Below are 25,291 nucleotides of genomic sequence, written 5' to 3' on the forward strand. Positions count from 1 at the left end.
GCCCCAAGTTCGGTGTGGCACACCAGACTTAGATATTGTCTAGTCAGGGTTCTCCACAGAAGCAGAACGAATAGGCTCCATCTTTCAGGGATTGGCTCACATGACTCTGGGCTGACAAGTCTGGAGTCTGCAGGGCAGCCCTGCAGGCCGGAGCTGACACTGCAGCCTCGAGGCAGAATGTCGTCTTTTCCAGGAGACCTTGGCTTTTGTTCTTGAGGCATTTGGTTGACTGGATGAAGCCCATCTAATTACCCAGGGCCGTCTCTTTTAGCTCAGGCCCAGGCGCTCCAGCCAAGTTCACACCGACAAGTGACCACACAGCCGTTGTCAGTCCAGGCAGCTCCCGTTAGTATTATTTCCCTGCTGACGACAGAGCGACAGAGCATGCTTGCCTGTCTTCATTGGCCCTTCGCCCCGACACCCCCCATGGAGTGGCCACTTTACCCCCCCCCCCCAGGTAACTGTGATGCAGCGGCCTAGTTTAAACACGTTGTAATGTTTTTAAATTTGGAAATGACAAGGACATCTGTTTATGCTAGTTACCCTTCTTGTTTGATGAGTTAAACGGTGGGCCCTGAGGTGGGTTTGCATCACTAGAATGCCATCTTACCTGTCACCAGCACGCCTCTTGAGAGTTCTGTCATTCTGTCTGAGTTCACGTGGGTGCGGGGCTCTGCTCTGTGACATCCTCTGACTGAGAGGTGCCATTCACCCTGCTCTCCCGGAGGCCTTTCCGCTGACTGCCCAAAGAAGTGCCCTTTAGACACCTGCTGGCCACTTCTCAGGAGCAGGTCCCGTCCCCTCCTAGCATGGATGCCATCCTTAACAGCACAGACGAGCGGGCATGGGAACACAGGCGTCCCGCTCCGGCCACGCTACTAGGGCAGAGCACGTCACCTCTCCAAGCCTCGGCTCCCTCACTTGTCAGCCAGGGCTAAGGTCTCCCTCAGAGGTCAGTGAGAGACGATGCATCCAGGGCTTCAGCCTGTAGAATTGCAAACCTCCCTTCATGTGACTGTCCTCTATCCAAGAAGCCGATATTGTCCCCATGGCAGCCATGACAAGTCACATCAAGTCAGGGGAACACAGGCCCGGTGAGTCATCAGTTCCTCCTGAGGCCATGAGGGGGAAACTGTCACAGGTCTCTCTCAGCTTCTGGTGGTGGCTGGCCATCTTGGATGCTCCTTGGCTTGTAGAAGCCTTCCCCCATCTCTGTCTTTACCTTCATGTGGTGTCCCCTGTGTGTGTCTGGGTCCAAATGTCCTGTCAATAAGGACACCAGTCAGATTGGATTAGGGCCCACCCCAGTCACCTCACTGCAACTTAGTCACCATGTACTGATTCTGTCTCTAAACAAGGTCAGAGGTTCCTGAGGGGCCAGAGGTTAGGACCCCAACACAGGAATTTTGCAGGGACGTAATCCAACCCATAACCCTGCCCTGCTCACACGTTGGGCCCTGGCTCCAGACCCCAGAGTGGTTTCAGTGCAGGGACATACATGAAATGGGCTTCGGAAATGGAGACTCCATTCCCCCTGGGGAGATGGGGGTGGGGCGTTGGGTTAGAAGGGTCCAGGTAAGCTGAGTGGGCCCTCAGCCCCTCCCACCTCTCCTCTATTCCAGTGAGAGCCCCACGTTGTGTTCTTCGGGGACCCCAAGCTTAACCAAAAGCAGGTGCCTACAGATCAGAAGTACCTCCCAGGCCCCCCAACCTGGGAGCCCCTCACTCCGCTCAAGCATTTGATAACGCCAGGCCATTCAACAGAGGGCACCACTGCCTGCACCCACTGGCCAAAGTCAAATGCACGTGGTGGTAGTGATCTGTGTCCTAACGCACCCACACTGGTGGTCTTCGGTGACACGCTGCCTCTTACAGGGGTTTGAAGAGCTGCAGGAATGGACACGTATGGCCCACAGATGTCACACGTCAGGCCCACAGACAAGAGCAAGGCCACTTACTTACATGTCTATACTCACCCTCTTACTCCATGCCTTTCCCAGCCACCCTTTAACTCTGCACACGGCTCCCGACTTTAGATCGGTGTAAAAACTGTCCTAGTGATTCTTCAGAATAGGTTATTTAATTGGATCCAAAGAGATAAAAAATGTTACAGTCTTTTCAGCAGCTTTGAGCAGATTAAATCGGTCCATTCCTTGGGGCTCTCGAACTGGCCCTTTTTGCTGCTTAGCCTGGGCACAGCACACAGGACGCAGGGCTCCCCCTTAACTCCAGGGCCAATAAGTGAAAGTCACGGGCCTGCGGCTTTGCCCAGCGAGTGTCGATTATCCAGAGGTCTGCAGATGAGGCAGGGACAGAGGGCAAACCGTTGCTTTCCATTCAGCCCCTCTCTCCCCCTCCTCCCCCCGCCCCGTGGGGGGTTGTGTGGTCATGGCTGTTGAACTGTTTGTGGGATCTGTCGTCAGGAAAGCATGAATTGCCTGATTAGCTCTAAAGCTCCCCTGTGATTCTCAGGTCTATCTTCTTTCAAAGTCATTAACACCTACATGCAAGCGGTAATGAGTTTCACAGGCTGGAAAGGCTTCTTGACCTTGCTCGCCTTGGTGAATGTTAAGCGAATCTGTGAAAGGCTGAGCAGGTCAGTGGGTTCCCCCCTCCCCGCCCCCCGACTGTAGTGGCTTCCATTTGATCTTTAAGGAATCCTTGCTGTTGAAATTACTGTTGCTGCTGCTGCTAATATTTCTTCTCTTCCATGTTCCGCTACTTCACATCACATACAAGTTGCTCAAACCATATGAAATTGAGGCTTGGTAGGTCAACACTGATCAAGTGGCTGACATTGCGTATGATGAAACCTAATACACCCCGGGGGGGGGGGGCAAAAACATGGATACAAATGGATGCTGGTCAGCGTTGCTCAAGCAGTAGTTTGCCGTAATCAGAAGTGTCGGGAAGCTGATGGGAACCACTTTGAGCGCCTCTTGTAATTGCAGAAGTCAAATGTGACTTGTATTCATCTTTTGTTGTTGGTGTATATTATTATAATTTTAATCGTTTTTTCCTTTTTTAAAATGTGTATCCATTTTTCTGGCACCCTCTGTGTTTACAATAGGATCTGGAGTTACAAAAAAAGAAGTCTTACTCCCACAAAGAATAAATGTTATTTAACTTTCCTAAGTGAATGCCATTCTTCCCAGGGCCCTTAATTTGGGTTTGCTACCTCGAGCAGCCTTCTGGGAGGCATACAGTGCTGCTTTGCTGTTTTCGCCTCCCTAATGAAAGGGAGGGGTGGAGGGGAGTGGGGGTCTGGGGGACCTGAGGGCCAAGGTGAGGACAGCCTGCCAGCATCTGGTGTGATGAGAAGGTCAGTGGCCTAAACACCTGCCCTGGGGTGGGAATCATAGTCCGGCCCCCGCTGCTGCTTTCCTAGTCTTCATTTCTTCTTGGAAACTCGGGTGTTGTGCACAGGCCAGCCAGGTCCCAGCAGTTGTCGCATGGGGATAGCGATGGCTTCTTATTAGAGTCATACCCACTGGCTTTTCTTTTTCAACGTGGCTTAGTTATCCCGCCGTTTCGCCCGCAGCCCCTCTGACCAGCCTCCTGTGCTGTGCTCTTCCAGGAGGCATCTTAAGGAAAGGCGCCAAGCTGTTCTTCCGCCGGACGCATCACCAGAAGGACCCCGGCCTGAGCCAGTCGCACAACGACCTCGTGTTCCTGCAGCAGCCAGAGGGGGCCCGGAGGAAGGGGGCGACACTCACCAGGATTCTCAACCGGAAGCTGCTGTCCAGGCACAGAAGCAAGAGCACCATGAACGGGGACCCCTGTGCGTAGGCCGGGGATGGCAGCCTCCTTCACGGCCGCGCTGGAGACGTGGGCCATGTCACCACCCATCAGGACCGGCCCGCGTGCCAGCGAGCCGTCAGAAGCCCGCCTTGTCTAGCTGCGGTTTTCCCAGCAGTGTCATCTTCTAAAGGGGAAGGAAAACTGGGTGTCCTGCTGGGAGGTTCCCCCCCGAGAGAACTGACAACACCCAGCTGGCCACCAGAGGCACAGGAGACCCCACAGCGCCTGCACGTGGGCTGTGCTCTGATCGGAGAGCTGACGTTTCCTATCAGAAGGAGATTGGCATTATGAACTAAAGGACATACTACAGGGGTGTGGATGGGGCAGGTTTGGGGACACTCTCACCCATTCTGTGCTCCAACGGGTATGATTTTGAGTCTACGCCTGGGCCGTGTCACAAGGAGCCGGCGAACCTCTGTGCTGTCATCGTGAATGGAATGCATAGGTCACCTCTCCGAACTGGCAGCTCCAGAAAACACGGTGCAGCTGGCCCTGAGCAGAGAGAGGTGGGGTATCAGTGGTTTCGGTGAATAGAGAAATCACACAGGAATGGAAACACTGTGACAAACGTAGGAAGACCCTTACCTTTGTTCTTAGTCATAGGACATGAAAAATTATGCAAATACTGAATATACCCCACACATATTATGCTGAACACTTTTCTAAATTTACTTTGAGCCTATTTGCAAGTGGGAGATACATAAACTCTTATGTGGTTTTTAACATTTTTCTCTATGTTGTCAAAAACTCGACTAATACCAGTGGAGCAGTCCACACACGGATTTTTTCCCCCCGTGTGGCACACTTGCAAAACGAGAGTGCAGCAAGCCTGTCCAGTGAACTTGGGAGCCATAAGTGACAGCTAAGAACGTGGTACCCACACACGCCTGGATTTTCTTTGGTCCAAGGTTGGTTTGCCAAATATTGCCAATAGCGGAAACAAAGTACTTTTAGGGCAAAAGAGGAAATTCTTTTTATGTCTCAGGTGTGAGCCTTAGGAACGGAAGTTGAAGGACAAAGCCCCTTCTTTACAGGAGCTCTTCAGATTCTACTGTGAATGCTTCACGCACTTTGGCATGGCCATGTTTTGGTTTCCGGTGGAAAAAATGATAAACTTGATACATGATTTTACTATCCCTTCGTGTCTTTCAAACCACTTTCCGCAGTAGCACACCACTTGGGTTCATTCCAAACTGTCACGTCGGCCCGCTCCTGTGTGTGCCACTTTTAGGATCTGTACTTGTTAAAAAGCAGTTGTCGTTCGGGGGAAAGGTTCTGATGGTTTTATGAGATTCATTTTCCTCCAACAAGATTTAAAAGGCTATTACGAAAACTTGACCCTTGTCACAGATGTGAAATTGGGTGCACACCTTCCTACAGGCGCTTTCGTTAATCCTTAAATGTGTATTTCAGGGGTAATAGACCCACTGATGGGAACAAAAAAGTTTTATAAAAACCAAAATTATAGAATTTTTTTTCCTTTATACGGAGGGAGAATTTAGAAAACGACATTAGGAATTCTACGTAAAACGTGCATTAAAACAGTCTTGGGTGTCCCAGGAATTATCAAGTGACTGTAAAATGACTTATTCACGATCCTTTGTTTTTAAAGATTATATTCTCGTTTTAATCATTGTAGAATTGCATCTGGCATTACAACATCCATTCATACTAAGTTGGTCCCCACAGGTTGGTAACCCACTGCTCATCTTTTGGGGATGGACGGTCACTTTAATGTTGTGTTTTACTTGAAGGATTTCTGTTCTTTCTCATGCCGTAGGCAGAACGTGTGACATGGAAGAATTAATTCCAAGGAGACATTGTGTGTCAGAATATCAAGCACTGACCAGAAGTTTTTAGTAGTTTTTTGTTTGTTTAATTTTGAAATTCAGATGGACTCAATTTATTCCAGTGTGAAGGTTATCAGTTTTGGATTGAGTTTTCTCTTTCAAAAAAAAACTTTGTTTTTAGCCATTCCCCAGGAGCATCGCTGTTTAATACCTTCGTCAAGGGCTCTGCTTTCTCAACTTCCTCGTGACTTGAAACCTCTTCAGGGTCCTGGGAAAGTGCCAGGTGGGCTGTGTCTCTCCCTTGCGTGTGAAGCCGGTGAGTTACGGGAGGCAGAGTGCTGTCACGGAGCTCCTGTTCTTTGTGTCTGTTGGATACACGTGAGCTCCTGTACACTGGAGTAAGACCCAGGAGCCCTTCCTCCAGATGCACGCACCCTGTCTCCATAATGGCTTTTTCTGAAGTTACAGAGGACCAGGGCGCACCGTGAGACTGGGCTGTATCGATACTGTGAATGTGTCTTCCGAGCTGTTTATCCAGGTTTGTTTTTTAATGGTGTAGGGTATTTATGGTAAAGTCAATCTCGTTAGGGTTGTTAAATATCAATTAAGATTTTGCACCAAATGCAAAACCCGCTAATTTGTAAATCACCTCCTCCCTTATCTTTCCCAGACACTTTAGTGGCTTGAGGGATTCTGGTTTTGTTTTCTGGTCTTGATGAAATTTTTGCAGCGGTATTTGAAAAGTGATTCCTCCTGAGCACTAATGTTAACACGTGTCTGTCTGTCTGGAGCCAGGAGCGCACGTTGGTTTTAATGATCTGGCAATGCTCTGTCATCCGCTTTGTGTGAGGATGTGCTTATGTTTGTGGAGGAGTGAAAAGAGCTTTAAGTGTGAGTGCATTTAATGCAGCATTAACAAAAGAATCCATCTCATTGTCTGTGCGCACTGAAAGCCTGCTGTGAGGAGGAAGGCATAGAGCACTTTATATAACCACGTCTCAAGTTTAAGTTCAAAACCAGCCCTTGATTCCTGGCGATGGCTATCAGGCTAGTCGCTGCCAACCAGTCACAAATTAGGTGCCTGTCTGGATTTCTGATTGGTTCTACTGGCCACATAGATAGAAGTAAGTCGCAAAGTTTCTTTTTGAGCACAAAGGGAAAGATGAATTTATACTGCTGCCACTGAACGCAGGCGTTTGCTGGGTAACAATCCCACGGCTCTTGGAACCTCAATACAAGTTAGTGGACCTTCGAGGTCAGAACACTTGTCTGTACCGGATAGAAAACAGTCCTGGCGTTGGCGGAGACCCTGATGCCGGGCCCTCTGTCCCCTGCCCCGAACCTGCCATGTTGTGATTACCAAAGCAAGCGACACAGGGACGATGCACTGCGACATCCTGCAAAGCAAACTCAGGTTACCTCTGATTCCCTGTCTTCAGCATTCCTACTGTACGTGTGACGAGGCATTAACCCGCCCAGTTCACCCAGCTTCCCACGGGTCAGGAATGTACCGTTGATAACTTAGGCTTGTAGTTTTTATTGCCCAATGTCACATCAAAGCTACATTTTTAAAAAAGAAAATAAAAGGTTTCCTAGGGATGTGGAAAGGTTTGGCTTGTGATCCAGTGTGGTGATGAATTGACATGACAATGATTGTATTCCTCAGTAGCACTTTAAACACCGGTTCCAGTCCCCCGTCAGCCCTGTGTGTTGGGGTTCATTTAGACATGATGTGGCTGGAACGCGAACAATCTTTAAAGAAATAAATGTGCACATGGAACACTAAACACCGAGTTGTTTTTGCTGAATCCCATGCTGGCCCGAAGGTCCCGAATTTCTCTGAGGGTCTCAGAACCATGGTCTTTCTTCTTTCACGTGCCTCACTGGTCACTGCATGTGACTAGCTTGGTGAGTTGGCCTAATGGGACAGGCTTCCAACTTACTCGGTTCTTGGCCAAGGACCTTCCTCCTAATGTTCTCCTTACATCTTTTGAAGCCACTTAGCACTGTTTTATGCCTGGGGCGGCTGAACCGTTTACTAGGAAGTCAGCGTTGGCAGTGAGCTTCCGGGTCATAGTGCATCGTGTGTGCTTGGTCTGGTCTCCAGTGGCAAAACCTGGCACAAGGTGGCCATGGGACTCCTGGTGACCCCCAAGGACTGTCTGAGGGCCGAAGTCCCCTTGGGGGTGGAAGCTTTTATCCATCCATTGACCCCTGTTGTCAACATCCCAGCGAGCAGTGGCCCACAGGTGAGTGCAGCGTGGGGTCAGGAGCGGACGTCCAGTGGGGCCGTGGGAAGGATGGCATGTGTCTGCACTTGTGTGGGCCTCATAGCACTTCCTGGGTGGCGTGGAGCAGCTGGGTCTGGAGCTGTGCACACACAGCCACGTCCCGCACAGCCCCTGCCCCTGCCGGCACCCCCACTTCCTGCTCATCGGTTTCTGTTTCCTTCAGCTGCATTCTTGTTGCTGTGCCCAAGCGTGGAAGCATCTGGAGAACTGAAGCACTGGAGGAATTACCAGACTCCCCCCCCTTCCTCTCAGCTTTCCTGACCGTGCTGGGTCACTCTGCTCCCCAGACTGAGTCACAGCTTTGCATTTCAGGGGACGAGTACCTCCAGGGAAAGCCCCAGCCATGCGAGGGGCTCAGATTCGGAGTCTCAAGCTGAGGTGGTGGCAGGGTGGCGATGGCCCGGCATCTTGTTCAGGATTGAGGTGTCCCGGGCCTGGGATTGAACAGCTTCCTGTGCGACCTGGGATCCACTTTGTGCTGCCACTCCAAGAGGAGACTGGATGGACTACTAGAAGACCAAACTTGTCTCAATTTATCAGCTTTCCTAACCTGATCTCCTGGTCACCTCCAGGCGGACACTGTCTTCTTGCCAGTTCTGTCTACGCTGCCCAAAGTAGTCTACTTCAGCCACCTGCGGTCATTCTGGAATGTTCCCCTCATCCCCAGCACACATCCCTCACTTTTCTAATGATCTAATGAAACTCAAGCCCTGCCTTCTCCATGAAGTGGTTTTGGCCACCGAGGAAGACCCAGGGCACTTCTGTCAGCACGTTTCAGGTTGATAACTTGGCCCCTTATCACTCTCTCCTATGTTCGCTTCCCGGCAAGAATGTAAGCGCCTATATCCCCTGGGCTTAGGATGGTGCCCACCTGACGGATGTCAGCTGATGGCATTATATAAGCACATGCAGCATACGCCCATCCTAGCCCATCGTGGGGCCCAGGGTCAGGGTTGGAGCCCAACATAGAGGGGGTGCATGTCACCAAAAAACGTGCTGTGTTTGACCTCGATCACCTTTACAAATGCAGGGTGCTGTGTGTTTGTCAGTAAACCATTTATTGAAAAGAAGAGGCAGATATCTCATCACAGAGAGCTGGATACCAGACAGAAGAGCTAATGCAGTGCCCTCCCTGGAGAGAAAGATCCAGGCAAGACCCTCTTCCCACGGTGACCTAGAAGCATCAACTTTTACACATAGACCCCAGCTTACCTTGGCTCTGTCCCCTGACTGTCCATAATGCAAACTGCCAAGCTGTGCCCTGCAGTTGCCAGGCATTCAAAGCTATTGATTGTTGATGTCATCGATATTGATAAGGTCAAGTGAGATGCTTAGGTGTCTTGAGCTACTTGGTATCTCGTACAAAGGCTAGAGAAAGACTTGAGGTCACAGTCATACCAGCTAACACAGAGCACGTACTATGTGCCAGGAATTTCTCCAAGCGTTTCACACAGTCACTCCTGTACTCACTGAGATAACCCCATGAGTTATAATCTACCCCAGAGCTACAGACTGGGAAATGGAGGCACATAGAGATTAAATAACTTGCCCAAGATCATAGAGCTGGTAAGTGGCAGAGCCAGAATTTGAGGCCAAGCTGTCTGGCTGAAAAATCCATGCTCAAAGTCATGAGTCTCTACTTGTGTCAAGTGGAGAGACCAAGGACTTAAAGCCGCATATGATCTTCTCTGAACTTTAAGTGTAACGCTCCATTATGGGTGAGAATAATATAATGTGAGATGCAATACTTTGCACATAGTAGGAATTAAATTATCTGCTGATGACTTCTCTCCATGGGGAAAATTAGCCAGATTAAAAAATGAAAGCTAGAGGGAATGCAGAGAAGTAGCTCACAATATGTACTTCCGTACTGTCTAGTACTAAAGGAGATTTATATTTAAATTAACAAAGGACCAGAGCTGATGAGACATGTCAGTGGGAAAGTACAGGCCAACATTAGGGCTGAGAGCATCACCCCCCAATCTGGGGCCAACTGTAGAGTGATTACATCTTAATGTCACAGCCAGTCTCTGTTAGGGAAGAATAGTGTTCTCAAGAAAACCCACTGATAACAGTGGAAGCTCTTTGGTGTTTGCATTAACTTTTTCATTCCGTAACTTTTTTTTTTTTTTTTAGATTTTTATTGGGGAAGGGGAACAGGACTTTATTGGGGAACAGTGTGCACTTCCAGGCCTTTTTTCCAAGTCAAGTTGTTGTCCTTTCAGTCTTAGTTGTGGAGGGCGCAGCTCAGCTCCAGGTCCAGTTGCCGTTAGTTGCAGGGGGCGTAGCCCACCATCCCTTGCGGGAGTCGAACCGGCAACCTTGTGGTTGAGAGGATGCGCTCCAACCAACTGAGCCATCCGGGAGCTCAGGGCAGCGCAGCTCAAGGTGCTGTGTTCAACCTTAGTTGCAGGGGGCAGAGCCCACCATCCCTTGCGGGAGTCGAGGAGTTGAACTGGCAAACTTGTGGTTGAGAGCCCACTGGCCCATGTGGGAATCGAACCGGCAGCCTTCGGAGTTAGGAGCATGGAGCTCTAAACGCCTGAGCCACCGGGCTGGCCCCGTAACTTATTTTTTAAAATTTCAAATCTACAGAATAACTTATACACCCTTCACCTAGATTCTCCAATTTTGTTACATTTTATCACATTTGAAGATATGTTTCATCCTAATTCTTTAGAATACATTTGCTAAGCACGGCATCCCCATAGCATACATTTAACAGTTTCCATGCTTGGGAAATTTATCACTGATGCAACACTATTATCCAGTACCAAGTCCATATTCAAATTTCCCCAGTAACATCCTTTATAGCTGGTTTTTCTTTTTTTCCTGCCTGTGGTTCAAAGACTGTACATTGCATTAGTTGTAAACAACAACATTTTGACACTTTGAGCAACAATACTTGACCATCCAGTGTTCACAGAAGGAATATGCTGAATACGCTGAGTTCTTTTGAAGACGCAGTGACGGGAACTGCAGCCCTGTGCTGTGTGTGTTGCTGAGAAATGGCTTTAGGTGGCTTGAGCTCTTGCCTACTTTCAGTTTTTCACTCTTGCTGTGACCTGTCCATTCTGTTTGTAAACGACCTGCTTTTGTTCGTGTATGCCGGTACCTGTTTCGTGAGCAGAGGCCCAGAGAACTGGCCATCTGGGCATTTGGGAGTTGTGAGTGATGTCACTAGAAAGGTGGGTGTGTATGTGTATGTGGAGGGGGTGGTGCACATTAGTGGTAATGGTCAGTTTGGGGCTCTTAGAGGTTAGGGAGCATTTGGGCAAAGACCTGAATGATGAAGAGATGATGGTGGAAAACCTTGGGTAGAGGGAATGACAACAAAAGCCCCAAGAAGGTGTTTGAAGACCAGAGAAGGCTGGGCAAGTATGAGCAGGGCAGAGGTGAGATGGCCAAGAAAGTTGTGGGAGGCTGTGCTCCAGACCTATGGTAAGTGCCACTGGGAAGCCACTGCAGGGCGTCTGGGAGGGCAGAGAAATGAGTCCCCAGCAGCAGCACCCCACACCTCCCTCAGCCTTCCACCTGTGGGCGCCCCTTCCAATGAGGGCTTACGACTCACCTTATACATACACCAACTCGTACAAGTGGGTCTGGCTGTCGGAGTAATTCCCACTATACACCAATTTATTCTCCCGCCAGGAAAGGATGAGACAGCTGGTTTTCTACGGTCTCCTCAAAATAATGCCATCAAACTTTTTATCTATTGCTAATGTAATAGATAAAAATGATCTCGCTGCAATTTGCTTTTTCTCTCATTATAGTACAGGTGAATCGTTTCTCCTATGCTTACGAGCCACTGTATTTTCTATGTGAACTGTCCATAGACTTTGTTCATTTTTCTATTGGGTTAGTTATCTTTTTTTTTATTATTATTCATAAGAGCTTTGCACCTCTCTTTGGCTTTATTAATGGAGGTTTTTGCCAGGCAGAAATGAACAAGACAACTTCTTTGATGAATCTGGGAGGCCAGGACTTGTCCCTTCCATTTCTAATATGTTGTTTCCACTGGTACATTTGATGGCGGGGTCAAGAGTTCCCAAAAACCCCCAAGCTGAGTAGGGGTCGGGGGTAGATACAGAGACACTCGGCCGCGGAGCCGTCTGGCCTCCACCCGCTCAGACCCGGGCGCGCCCCTCGCCCGGCCACTCGGCAGCGGACGCCGCCCGCAGCTCCCGCCGTGAGCTTGTTGGGGGCAGAGCAAGGCTTTGGTGTTTACTGATGAACTAGACACGTGGCCAAGGATGGCAGCGGCCCATCGGCTGAATTCAGGAATTAGGATTGGGCAGCAAATCTCAGGCACGATTTAAAGAAAAATTTGACCCCTTCCCTCAATTAACCCCCCAAAAGAAGTCAAAGCTCGACGTAGCCACCAGAAGACAGGTAAAGGGGGCTGTCCGCGCGCGTCGCTGTCGTGGTCACGGGAACCGGCCCGCCACGCGGGAAGGGGCAGCGCGTGGCTGCCAGACACCCCCTCCCGGAACCACGCCGCCAGCTCACCCCACGCCCCCGTTCACGTTGCCTGCTCCGGGTCCACACTGTGCGTGCCCCGGGTCCACGACACCCGCGCCCTCTCCCCAGTCCACGCTGCCCGCTCTCCTGCTACCCCCGGACCCCGCCGCCCGCGCCCTCGCCCCGCCTCGAACTACAACTCCCACAATGCCCCGCCCCCGCCCCCCGGCTTCCGGTGCTGCGCAGTTTCCGGAGCGGATTGCAACCCGGAGTCCGGATCCGATCCCGCTCTGCACATTCCAAAGGCAGGTAAAGCCCGGGGCCCCGCGCCCGCCGGTCGCCCCCGCGCGCGCCGCCCCCGCCCGGCCCGCGCCCGTCACCCCCGCGCGCCCGCCCGCCCGCCGCCCGGGCCCCGCCCGGCCCGCAGCCGCCGCCCCGGTCCAGCCGCCATGCCGACTGTTCTTTGTTACATTCGCCGGCTGCGGGCACCGTGGGCGATCGGAGTCAAAACCCGGCTGGATTTCCCGGAGCCGCTCCGGGATCGCCCTGCGCGCCGCCCGCCGCCAGCCCAGCCGCCGGGGCGCTTCGGGCCCGCCGCCCACCGGCCGGCGCCCACCCATCACCCGCCGGCGCGGGGCGCGAGCCCGCGCTCGCCCGTGGGCGCGGCGCGGGGGGCTCATCCGCCTCTGGCCTGCGGTCCCCTCCCCCGGGGGCCTTCGTCGCCCTCGGCCCCCCATGATGTCACTCTCCCCATACCCAGGCACAGACCCCGGAGACGCACTGGGAAGGTCCCTGGGCCTCGGCCCTCGCGGTTAGAAAAGCAGGAGCACGGGCGATGGGGCCCCCCAGGCCCCCCAAGAGCACCCTGCATTTTGTTTCCGAAAACCCCTGGGTGGCCCTGGGGAAGGTAGTCGAAGCCACGGACAGGTGACACGTGCCCGCCCGCGGGGGGTGGCCGGGCCGCGCAGGGGCGTGCCGGCCGCGCAGGTGAGGTCCGGCCCGCGCAGGTGAGGCTCGGCCAGGTGCAGGCGCGGCCCCGTGGCCTTGGGCGAGAGGGACAGGTCTTCTCCGTCAGGGTCGGTTCTGAGTAGACAGAAGTGAGCTCAGTGTGGAAACACCGATCTACCTGATAGTTACGTGCTTACCTTTACTAAGCTCTTAATGTAGTGGAGGAGGTTTTTACCCCACAAACGCTCAGGAACTGTTTACCCCCCACCCCCACCCCGCAAGGGCAGATTAAAATGGTAGAAACAAGTGTGTGACCAGAGACAGGTGGCTGTGTGTGTATGTAAAGCTGCCAAAGCACAAAACCACGCTTGCTTAAGCCACTCTCATAAAATCCGGACCTACCAGATAAACTCGGAGAACTCAGCTTGGTTCCGGAAGGTGTTTTTAAGCAAACGGGCAACTGGTTTTGTGATAAACCTTCAAAGGCAAGGACGAGAGCGACCATGCAGACTCTGGGCTTTCTAAGTGAGGTGCTCCCCCCAGTTCACACACACCACACCGTATTTTGTTTCAAACCTGGACATTTTCACATTCTCCACATTTTCATTGCTCCACTCAGCGTCCCTGCATTTCCTTGACATCACCGCCTTATGGCGAATGGTTGAGAAATAGGACAACTGTAGTTTGGATTTGGAAAGGGAAAAACAGTAAAATGTATCCTTTATGGAGGTTTCTATTTTCCTCCCTGATATCTTTGATTCATACTTTTGCAGAAAAGTTGCCAACAAAGAATATAATAATATGTTTGATTTTGGAAGCAGAAGGGACTTTTTTTTTTTTCCAGAAGACAAATTTTAAAATCCCAATTTCCAGGCTAAGAGATTTTCTTGGAATACTTATTTTTAAGAGGGAACAGTGTTTGCGTGGGATATACCTCTCCTTCGCTTGATATCATTGTCTGTGTCGAAGGCCAGGGAGAGAACACCCCTCCCGTTTGGGAAATTTACTGGAGATTTAAGACAACTCTTTTCGACGCACATAATTTCAGAGGCTGAGATTGCAATGAGTCGAATGCTTTCTCAGCCTCCGTGTCACATTTGTAAAGTATGGATGATCCCTGCCCACCTCACCCCAAACGGTTCGTGAGCGTGAGTGTTCATTCGTTTGGCCGCTCATTCAACAAGTGTTTATTCAGCAGGCAGCTGTTCTGTGCCCGGCACTGCCGAGAATGAGCGAGAAGGCCCTGCCTGCTGGACCTAATGGTCCAGAAGGAGGGTATAGACAAGAAGAAGACACTGTCAGGTAGACAGTGGTTAAAGCGTGGAGGAGAAGGAAAGAAGAGGGAGGGAGGGAGGAGGGGGGACAGCAGGGGGCTGACGTGTGTAGGGTGCCCATACAGGCAGTTGGGGTTAGAAAGGTCTGTCTGAGCAGAGCCACGGGAACAGAGACCGTGCTGTGAGGCACTCCGTGGAGACCTGGGGTGAGGGTATCACGGGCAGACAATTGGCAGGTGCAAAGGCCCTCGGGTGGGAACAAGCTCTGTGTGCCCGAGGATGAGACAGGCCAGCGTGGCCGAGGGGGAGCACAGGAGGCAGCACATGTTGTCCACTGTTCAGAGTTTGTCCTGAGTGCCAGGTTGACGCCACTGGGGGCTTTGGGCCCGAGTGGGACACAACCTGGGTCTTTTCAGAAATGACCCTGTGACTGCTGTGTGGGGAATCCAGGCCCTGCAAGAGTCCTAAAAATGGTGGGGACAGAAAGCGGAATGAGGAGAGAGGACAAAGGGTATTTCTAGCAGACCTTGTCGCTGGTTTGGTTGGGGAGTGCGTGGTGGGGGACAGGAAGTGCCATTTACTGAGGTGCAGATGACAGATTTGCCTGGAGGCTGGGGTGTGACGGGGTGGGGGGGAGGGAATCAAGCGCCCTGCAGACAAGTGGCATCGTCAGACTGCCCCTCTGTGGTGGGAGAAAACCTGCCCAGGGCCCAGGGTCCAGGTCCTCAGCTACGGACTGTCATCCTGAGGAAGGGTTCATCCTCTCGCTGCCCAGGGTGCAGCGACCCCCTCCCCAATCTTGATGTGGCCGTGGCCCTGGGGTGTGGAAACCTCAAGGTCCCCATAGATGTGTGGGTGTCGGGGGTGAGACCACTGTGGGGTAAGACCTCAGGCTTTCAGTAGCTGGAAGGTCCCTCATGCTGACAGAAAAGATGGGAACCTGTCAGCACTTGTGGTTGTTGGGAAGTGGCTGTGGGGGACACTGCTGTAACAAAGCCTCCCGTTCCTGGCCACTTGTCTGTAGAACACGATTTTCTGTACTCAGATGTATAAACCTGAGGCATACGAATAGGGTTGAATGTGTGTCATGATTTGTGAACCAGCTGGAGGGGAAAGCCCCTTCCTGCCCCGTTGAACACAGCTTCCGTGCGAGGTGACTGTTGACCAGCGTGCTCCTGGGTTTCTGTTTTCATCAGTGGGGTTCCATTGATTGCCATGATAACTCAGTCTAGAGGAAATTAGCACACCTGTATGGCCATCGAAAAGACTGATTTGATTCCAGTGCATATTTGTTGTGTGATCAATAGCGTCGTTTCAAGCATGACTGTATCACATTGGATTTAACGTCTGCCGTGATGGAAATAGGAGATCACAGAGAAAGACGCATCGTGAGCTTCCGACAGTTGAAGAAGAGCTTGTCCGTGTGCTTTCAAATGGATTGCGGTGGACATCACACCATCATGCTGAGACTCCAGCAGACATGTTTAGAGGAGTGACGTAACAATTTTACTTTAAGAAGTCAATATTTATAATATGCTGGAAATTACATCCCTTGCAGATGTTTAAACCAGGGGTTCCAGTTTAAGCTGTTGGCTCAAGTGCAGGGAATAGCATTTTGTAAACTGCTTTTGCAGGAATATTAGCAAAGCGGCCAGTGGTGCCTGGAACCAGGCATCAGGTGGGGTTTGGGGCCTGGATAGGACCACGGGCTGGACTGGTGCCATGGGCTTGGGAGGTGACTTGGGGTCAGTTCTGGGTCCAGAGGGAGAGAAGACCAAGGGGCCAGCTGGGGTCACCCCCAGTGGTGGCTTTGATGGAAAGAAGAAACTGGGAGACCGTGGAAGGAAGGGTTTCCGGGGTGGTGGGGTGGTGAAGGCCCACGGTGGAGCGCTGCCCACGGATGGGAGCTGACGGAGGGCTGGGTGGCCAGGTGCACTGCTCTGGTGGAGTGATAGGGGCAGAGCTTCCGTTCAAGACAGAATGGGAGGGGAGGAAGCCACTGCAGTCCTTCCCAGGATTTTTGCAATAAAAGGAAAGAGAAATGGGGCAGTAGAGTGGGGCGGGGGGTGAGCAATGAGTGGTGTGAACAACCCAGGGGGTGTGGCTCACTGCTGGAGGGAGGGGTGTGTAATAAGGAAGCTGTGGAAGGACAATTGGTTTATTTTTTATATTTGCTTAGTTCTTGTTTGTATGTAGTTCTTGTTGGGCCTCCCCGGGAAATGTGGGTGTGGCGTGCCCTTATGTTGAATGAATGCTTCAGAGAGGAGGGCCATTTGGAGGAGGTCGTAAAGATTGGGTAGGAGTTCGAGGAACAGAGAGAGAGTTTCTACAAGAGGGAGGGAATGTGGAGGCTGGGAAGCCGGTCCTGGATGATTTGGGGTGGACAGGAACCCTTGGACCAGCTGGGGGGGCAGCTCAGGGTCACGGTGGGCCCTATTGAAAAGCCTTGTGTCCTAATAAGATCTGAGGAAGCCCTGCTCTGGGTCCTCCCTCAATTCTTCCAGAGCCCACAGGGTCATGGTTCCGTAAACTTGGGTTTCTCGGAGATGGCACCTTTCCATACCTGAGAGGTGCCGTGTTATTGGCTCCGTGTGACTTGCCGATGTTCAGTGTGGTGTCGGGAGCATGGATGGATTACAAGTGTCATCAGAAAACCTTTATTAAATGGGCTTCTGCCTTTGGTGCTGCTGGAAGCAAACTCGTTACAAGTCGAGTGTCCTTAAATCATGCTTCGTGCAAGGGGACTGTCATTTCACTCAGCCTCTGGGGAGAGGGAACCATGTCTGCTGGATAAAGAGTCCGTCTTTGGGAAGAAGTGTTCCGAATGTTTTGTAACTTTATCTCAAGGCTTTTGGCCTTCCGTAGGTTTAAAAAATACATGTGCTCATTAGTTAGAGTAAGTAAGCTTGCCTTTTATTGTGACCAGAAACATAAATGTAATTTTAGCACCTTATCAGTCAAGAGGTTTACAGAAATCCTTGTTCTAAATAGGCTGCTTCAGTTCTGTTAGTTGATCCTAGTGTCTGGATGCCCTCGTGTCCCGCTGGGTCCCTCCCCCCCCCCCATCTGCCTCCTCTGGACTTGGTCCTCTGACACTTCTCAGTTTGTCTACAGTGTCCCCCAACTTCATGCTGAGGGTGCATGAGGATTTTTTTTACCATCAAACTTCCGATGCCTACTTTTAAAATATCTTGTCTGTCACACAAGGCCCATCAGTAAGTAAGAATCAGGCCTCACACTCCCCCCTTTTTTGTTAAGTAAAAGGGTAACTGCCAGTTAGAGCGCTAATCAACATGATAAAGTCAACACTAGCTCAGTTTCCATTTTTCAGGTGGCAGAGTTCAGGCCTCGCTCTCCTCTCTGGCTCAGAAATCCCTCTTAAAGAGCTAGATGTGCAAATCGGAAACATAGACGTTGTCTTTGATGAAACTAAGAGATTCGGAAAGAGAAAATAGAGGGAATTATGAAATAAATAGCACAAGAAAATCGTCAGGCCCGGGGTGAACGGGCCAGCCAGCGCTCAGCATTGAAGCCGACCGTGGAACTTGAGGTCACTGCCACTAAAACAGAAATACTGAAAGATTCGGGGCTTGGGAGTCATGTGCAAAAGGTTGCCATCTGGCTAGAAAGACGTCAGACTCCTCCGCGGTGACCCTGGGAGCTGGAGGACGATGGAGTCTCCGTCCAGTGTTCTGTACGAGAACGCCCACGTGCCAGGCATGCCAGCTGCCCTGTGAGATGGGAACGGACATTTGCAGACATGGCCAGTCCTCTCAGAAGTTTTACCTCTCAGGCCTCATTCTGAAGAGTATACTGGGAAATGTGCTCCCCGAATCAAAGGTCTAAACTAAGGAAATGGAAGCAAGGGGCCTCAGAAAACGGGAGCTCCATCCACACGAGGAGAACTAACAAATCCGGGTGACGGTGAAGGAGGGCCCAGCACACAGGGCAGCTGTGACAGGCAGAGGGGGCTCCACGGACTGTGGAACTCCTGGGCCACCGTGAGCTGGACCTTGAGAAAACAAACCACAGGGAGAGCTATTGCAGGAAGTGTGAAAATGTCGCCGTGGGACCCTCCCCCCAACGCTGCCACCACCACCACCAGAGTCCATACCCTACACACAGACACAGCAGAAACAGCACAGCAGTCACACACACAACACAAGACCTGCACAAAACAGTGCACAACAATGTCTACAGGGGCGTCGATTGGCTCAGTTGGTAGGAGCACGATGCTTATGACACCAGGGTCGCCGGTTCGATCCCCACATGGACCCCTGTGAGCTGCGCCCTCCACAGTAGATTGAAACAACTACTTGGCTTGGAGCTGATGGGTCCCGGAAAAACACACTTAAATAAATGTAAGTTAAAATATATAAATATACAAACGACAAAACACACAGCAAAACCTCCACAGAAACAGAAACAACACAGCAAAATCACACACAGCACAACAGTCTAACGTACACATAAAAGGAATATAAGATCTACACACAGCAGCAGCAAACAAAATTCACATACAAACAATAAGAACTAAGCAAATATAAAAAATTAAATCAATTGCTCTTAGAGAGGTTGCAGTAGCGAAGAAACGGATTAGTAATAAACTTTAGAGTTTACTGTTGATCGGTTTATTGAGCACTCAGTATTTTCAGAGTCGTAATTTTGTATACACTGATTTAACCAAAATTATATTGAGAATAAGGGGGAGAGAAGAGCATGTAAGAAAGCTAACTTTTCTTCTACCATAAGAAGAACTAAAATACGACACCCAAAGCTGAGCAGTCAGGGGATCTTATAGAAGCATTATTCTGAGATGTGAAAGTATAGACGTAGCAGAAAAACCTAAGGGCTTGAGCGTGGTTGACCTTGATTTCTAAAGCTATGCGTTCTGGCCACTCACTTTACTAGAATAAAAGAGACCTGAGATAGGAAGAAAAGAAAGCAGGGGAAGTGGAAGGCCCCACCCTCTGTCACAGTGAAGGGCCTTGCCCTGGCAGGTGGCTTGAGTCTGTGGCTTTGACCACGCAAGGGTCCCTCCTGCCCTGTCCCCCACGTGTGGGGGGCTGGGAACGTCTGGAAGTCAGGCAGCTGCCGGCAAGGTTGTCCGTGGTAGCAGCAGGGGCCCGCTGTTCCTTTTCCGTCCTGTTTTAAGACATGCGCAGAGGGACGCTGGGCTTCCCACGTGTGTCTCTTGTGAGACACGGTCAGCCTGCAGATCCTGGGCTGGGAACCAACAGGTCAGATGAGTGGCTCTCGGAAATTAGTCTCTAGGCAGTGCAATGTTCTCGATACAGTCGCTGAGCCCGGGGCTGGGCCCGGCTGTCAGCAGCCTGTCAGACTCAGATTCTGCCCTCTTGGTGCTCACTGTGGCAGAGGAGAAAGGACGTGGGCATAAACAGTGACAGCCTGCAGCTTTAACGATGGCGACTGCGGCCAGAGACAGACAGACAGACAGACAGACAGAGGGAGGGAAGAACCCAGATGAGACAGGAGGCGGTGCTGCTGGTGGATAGTGGGGTGATGTCGGATCAGGGAAAGTCCAGAAATGTAAACCGGGGCAAGGCGTCATATATAATACGAAATGAGATTAGAAGGAAAGGGAAGTCACAGCCAGTTTACAGAATTGTCAGTGCCAAATTCCTGACTTTGAACTTTGTCGGTTAATAAGCAACGAGGAGTGATTGCTGTATATGCCATTTCTTTATAACATGAGAGCTGGCTTTTGAAAAATACATACATAGCATAGTAATGAGGATAGAGGGTTGTAGGGTGGAAACCTTTGAGAATCACCATTTTATGAGGTCATCACGATGAACGAGAATTTAAAATTATACCTGTGCAGGCTGCAAGAGGGCTCAGAGGAGATATTCGAATCCTCTCCTTGTACAAATAAGGAAACGGAGGCCATGGAGGGGAAACAACTAACTCGAGGTTTCACATCCAGTAAATGGCAGAGCCTGGTCTCTGGTGCCCGTCCCCTCACTACAGGACCAGCCCCTTCCCTTGTACTGATGACCCGACTCTGTGCTGTGGACCGTAGCTCTAGCATGTGAATCGCTGTGTGCGAGAGAGTTCTTGGTTCCGCGAAGTTCAAGAACTGCTGGGCTCAACGCATCTCAACAGGTATTTTTTTGCAGGACTTCTCAGGGCCTTTCACGTGCCATTGTGTATCAAGAGTCTAGAATGGGAGAATTGCAGTTTCACAAATGTATTGGTCACAAAATTCCTCCCTACCTACCTGCTACTCCCCTGGTCCCCCCCCACGGAGCACCTTAGGACAAATCTGCAGCACATGAGTGAAAATTGCTTTTTTTTCGTTTGTGTTTTTCCTTTCGTGATTTTCCCTTCATGCTTTTAATACTGTCACAAGGGCATGCACCCAGTGGGAAAATGTCCCTCTTGTTAAAAAAAAAAAAAAGTGTCCTGAGCCTCTAGACCAGGACTGGCTACTGCGCATTTGACACATGACTGACCCGAATTCAGATAGTCCAGAAGTATAAACTACACACTGGCTTTCCAGGACTTAGTATACAAAAATTAGGAATGATTGTAATGTTCATTACATTTTGAAATTACAGTAGTTGGGATATATTCTGTTAAAGAAAATGTTAGATATGTGAATCCCAGCGAGAATTTTTGTAGTTATAGACAAGATTGTTGTAAAATATATACAGGAAGGCACAGGAACGAGAATGGCTCCAAGCGTTTTGAAAAAGAGGAATACAGCAGGGGGAAACACTACCCAGTTTTAAGGCTTACTATAAAGCGATGGCCGTCAAGACTGGACTGACTGGTCTCCACCAAGTGTGGTGTTGGCAGAGGGGTAGACACGGAGATCAGGGGCACAGAAGGGAGGACCCAGAAATAGACCCACACAAACATGGCCCGCTGGTTTTTGACAAAGTTATAAGAGCAGTTCAATATCGCTGACACAATTGGACACCTATAGGCAAAAAAGTGAACGTGGACCTCCGCCTCACAGCTTACATAAAAATTAACTTGAATTGGATGCTAGACTTAAATGTGAACCATAAAACTGTAAGTCTTTTCTAAGAAATGTAGGAGAAAATCGTCGGGATCTAGGGCTTAGACATGACACCAAAAGCAAGGAAAAATCGAGTTCACTTCATCAAAATGAAAAACCTTTGGTTTCCAAAGTTACCCTGTTTAGAGGATGAGGAGACGAGCTGTAAGCAGGGAGAAAATATTTGCGAATCACATATTTGACAAAAGATCCAGGTGTAAAAGGAACTTTTAAAACACAACAGTCAAAGAACCAGAGAGTCTAACTAGGAAATAGGCAAATGACATGAAGAGACATTGTACTGAAGAGGATTTACAAATGGCAAAACGGCACATGAAAAGATGTTCCATGTCATTAGCCACCAGGGAAATGCAAATTACAACCACAGCGAGAGACGGCCACCCATACGTGAGCATGGCTAAAATGAAAAATAGTGAACCAGGTGCTGGTGAGGAGGGGGAGAAACTGGCTGTTTTACACATTGTTAGCACGGCAGTTTCTTAAGAAACTAAACGTCCACTTACCATGTGTGTGTCACGGGCCGGTAAGTCGGCGACCCCGTGAATGAGTCACGTCCACAGTGTCCCGTCCTCAACAGCTCCTGTGGACTCACGCCTAAGGCTTCTTTATGGAGTCAGCCCATCTCATATGTGGGCTTCCTCTTTCCTGCTGCCTCCTGTTTTCCCCATCATCCACTGAACACATGACCCAAGGGCTGCCCTTGGGGCGTTTATTCCAGAGGAATGACAACTCATGTCCACTCATGTGTGTGGGAAAAACCCATACACAATTATTCATAGCAGCTTTATTTGTAGTAGACAAAAGCGGGGGGAAACCCAGGTGTCCTCTAGTGAGTGGATTGCTCAGCCAACGATAGTACTTCCGTGCTGTGGACTATTACACAGCAATAAAAAGGAACGAACCTACTGCTACACGCAACAGCCTGGGTGGCTCTCAAGGGCCTTATGCTGAGTGGAAAAAAGCCAGTCTCCAAAGGTCGCATGCTGTATGAGTCCATTTATATGACAGGCTTGAAATGACAAAAAATTACAGAGATGGAGTTCGGGATGGTGGGGGGAACGGGGAGTGATTAAAGGGGACACGTGAGTGAGGTCTCAGGGGTGAAACAGTCCTGAATCTTGATGGCAGTGGTGGTTGCATGAATCCACACCTGTGATGAAATGACATAGGACTATGTGCACACACGTGTGCCAAGGTCAGTTTCCTGGGTTTGATAGCATGCTATGGTTCCATAAGAATTTTGATATTACACGTACGTGTGTAAGAGTCAAGCCTTGGGGGAAACTGAGTGGAGAATACACGGGACTTCGCTGTGCTATTTTTGAATCTTCCTGTGATGTGTAATATTTAAAAGTTGAACAGCAGCCAAAAAATATAACACGTGTGGTTCACCTTACATTTCTCTCGGAGAGTGCTGCTTTGGATGCTGGAAAGGCTCTGGGAAGTCATCTAGGCCAGTAATAGACTCCCGGGGCGACAGCTTTCACTGTCGCACTCCTTTATCTGTCCGCCTCTTTCACATAAGTGGCCAGGGGACTGGCACGGAAGCCCCGGCCAGGTTAACGAAGGAGAGCTAATCTTCATTTCACACTTACGTCAACAACCTCCCTGAAAACGCCTTTTTCTTTGAGTTATTTTTAGCAACCTGTGTTTTAAAATTGTGACTCTTCATTTCCCAGTGTTTCAAAGCTGATTATTTTTTCTAGATAACAGTCAAGAGCCAGCCTTTGCAGATCATATTAAAAAATAGTGTTTTACCACCTCACATCCATTAAGGTGGCTACTATTAAAAAAAGCAAAACAAAACCCAGAAAATAACAAGTGTTGGTGAGGATGTGGAGAAATTGGAACCCTTGTTGCCCTTTGGTGAGAACATTAAATGGTTCAGCTGCCTGAAAACCTGTGGTGGTTCCTCAAAAAATTGAACATAGAAATACCATATGATCCAGCAATTTCACCTTAAGCATATGCCCAAAATAATTGAAAACAGAGTCTTAAAGAGGTATTTGCACACCCACGTTCATCGCAGCATTCCTCACAATAGCCAAGAGGTGGAAGCAAGCCAGTGTCTATCGAAGGATGAATGCATAAGCAAAATATCATCTGTCCACACAGTGGAATATTATTCAGCCTTAAAGAGGAGGGACCTTCTGCTGCAATGTGGATGAACCCAGAGGACACTGCCCAGTGGAATAAGCCGGTCACAAAAGGGCAATTACAATGCAATTCCACCAACAGGAGGGACTTGAGTAGTCAATTTCATATTAAATAGCCTTTTTAAAAACGTTCTGTGCCTGGTCTGTGGCCGAGTAGGCCCGCGGTCCTTCACTTGAATCCCCACGACCCTTTGCACAGACCCGGTTTCCTGGGTACTGAGTGAGTTGGTCTGTGCTGGGATAAAGGGCTGCTCACCTGATTCTCTGTGTTTTGTCAGGTCAGTGCTCGGTGAGCAGCGGACTGTAAAACTCCAAGTGCCTGGTGTTCTGTGAAAACACTGTTTATAGAAAATTTGTGCAGAACTCGAAATGCCGATGAGGTTTCTGGGCTTCCCCCGCTGAGGGTGGCGTCTTCTGTACCTTACTTCTGGGTGACGGACATTCGCAGCGTACAAAAGAACTCGGCCCCTTACCACCTGCCTGAGGGCCAGGCTGGGGCACTGGGCCTACTGTGCCCCCTCCCGTCCCCCCAGCACTGGGCCATCGCTAGGGGGATGGCATGGCCTTGGTGCTGTCCTGCAGCTACTCCCTGCCCCAGATGTGTGAGTGATTGCATCTGGTGGGGCCCACCTGCCTGGTAACCACAGGGAGGCCGGTGATTGCATTATTCTAGATCTTCCCCACTTTGTTGAATGCATAGGCTTTCCCTCGGGGCCGAAGGCTTCCCAGGCTTCTCCCCAGAAGCGGAAGATGAGGACACGTTTGCTGGACCAAATCTGAGTGCCACCAGCAGCCCTCCCAGTGTCGTCCCAGCAGGCCCTGACTGCCCTCGTCCTGCAGTGTTTGTGGAAGGTTCTGTCCTGCCACCCCCAGTAGAGCAATTCTTCAGTACACTCCGGTCATGGTCAGTGTCCCGGAAATACCTGGGCAAGACAGGGCCGTTTGTCTTGTTTGAGCTATAAAATATTCTCAAGAGCGCCAGAACTTTCCTGAAAAGCTGCCCTTTCCTGTAACAGCATTATCGGTTTGCAAGATTTCTTAACTAGCACAAATTTTCTGTTTAAACTTTCTTTCAAGTTGTGTAGCTGGAAACCCTTAAACAGGCTTAGTTTAAGGGTTTCCAAGGGAGGGAAGGTAGGAGCCCTGTGAAAGCAAGGCCAAGCCCATGCAGCCGCCTCCCCTGCCTCCCGGGTGGCCACGCAGGAGAAAGACCTCAGGCCTCGCCTGGCCTGCGTGGGGTGGGACTGAGTGGGGCTGCGTCCAGCTCCTGGGCCGTGGGTGGTACCTAGCAGGTGCTCGGTAAATATTGAGAAAGTGATATAAGCACTTAATTCCTTTTTACTCGGTGATTAAGAAACGTAAAATTTTTCTTCCCGGTCTCATTTCTAATCTAACCAAACTTTTTGACTTGGCATAAATTGTATAAACAAAGGATTGGAACTTTTCAATCTTCACTTTATTATCTGGAGTCACAAGGCGAGTCCAGCCCAACGATATCAGGGCTTTGCTGTATATGGAGTGT

The 25,291-nt window shown here is 50.2% G+C and overlaps 2 protein-coding genes across 5 annotated transcripts in view; both read left to right on the forward strand.

Annotated features, from left to right (window-relative positions):
* The window catches only part of C2CD2 (C2 calcium dependent domain containing 2), a 49,491-nt gene extending 42,113 nt beyond the window's left edge, over positions 1–7,378 (forward strand). The window contains exon 14 of the mRNA XM_019745721.3: positions 3,578–7,378. Within this exon, the coding sequence (XP_019601280.1) occupies positions 3,578–3,789 (212 nt within the window). The 3' untranslated portion in view covers positions 3,790–7,378. The remainder of the gene's footprint in view (positions 1–3,577) is intronic.
* A 5,205-nt stretch (positions 7,379–12,583) lies between these two features.
* Positions 12,584–25,291, forward strand: part of PRDM15 (PR/SET domain 15) — a 63,571-nt gene continuing 50,863 nt past the window's right edge. The window contains exon 1 of one of the 4 annotated variants that reach the window (XM_074325029.2): positions 12,584–12,652. The gene's annotated coding sequence lies outside the window, so the exon portion shown is untranslated. The remainder of the gene's footprint in view (positions 12,653–25,291) is intronic. The other 3 variants (XM_074325037.2, XM_074325021.2, XM_074325025.2) reach the window with 3 other exon arrangements.

Source organism: Rhinolophus sinicus, chromosome 17, assembly GCF_057876585.1.
Source record: "Rhinolophus sinicus isolate RSI-liver-muscle chromosome 17, RSI-T2T, whole genome shotgun sequence".
NCBI classification, from domain to species: domain Eukaryota; kingdom Metazoa; phylum Chordata; class Mammalia; order Chiroptera; family Rhinolophidae; genus Rhinolophus; species Rhinolophus sinicus.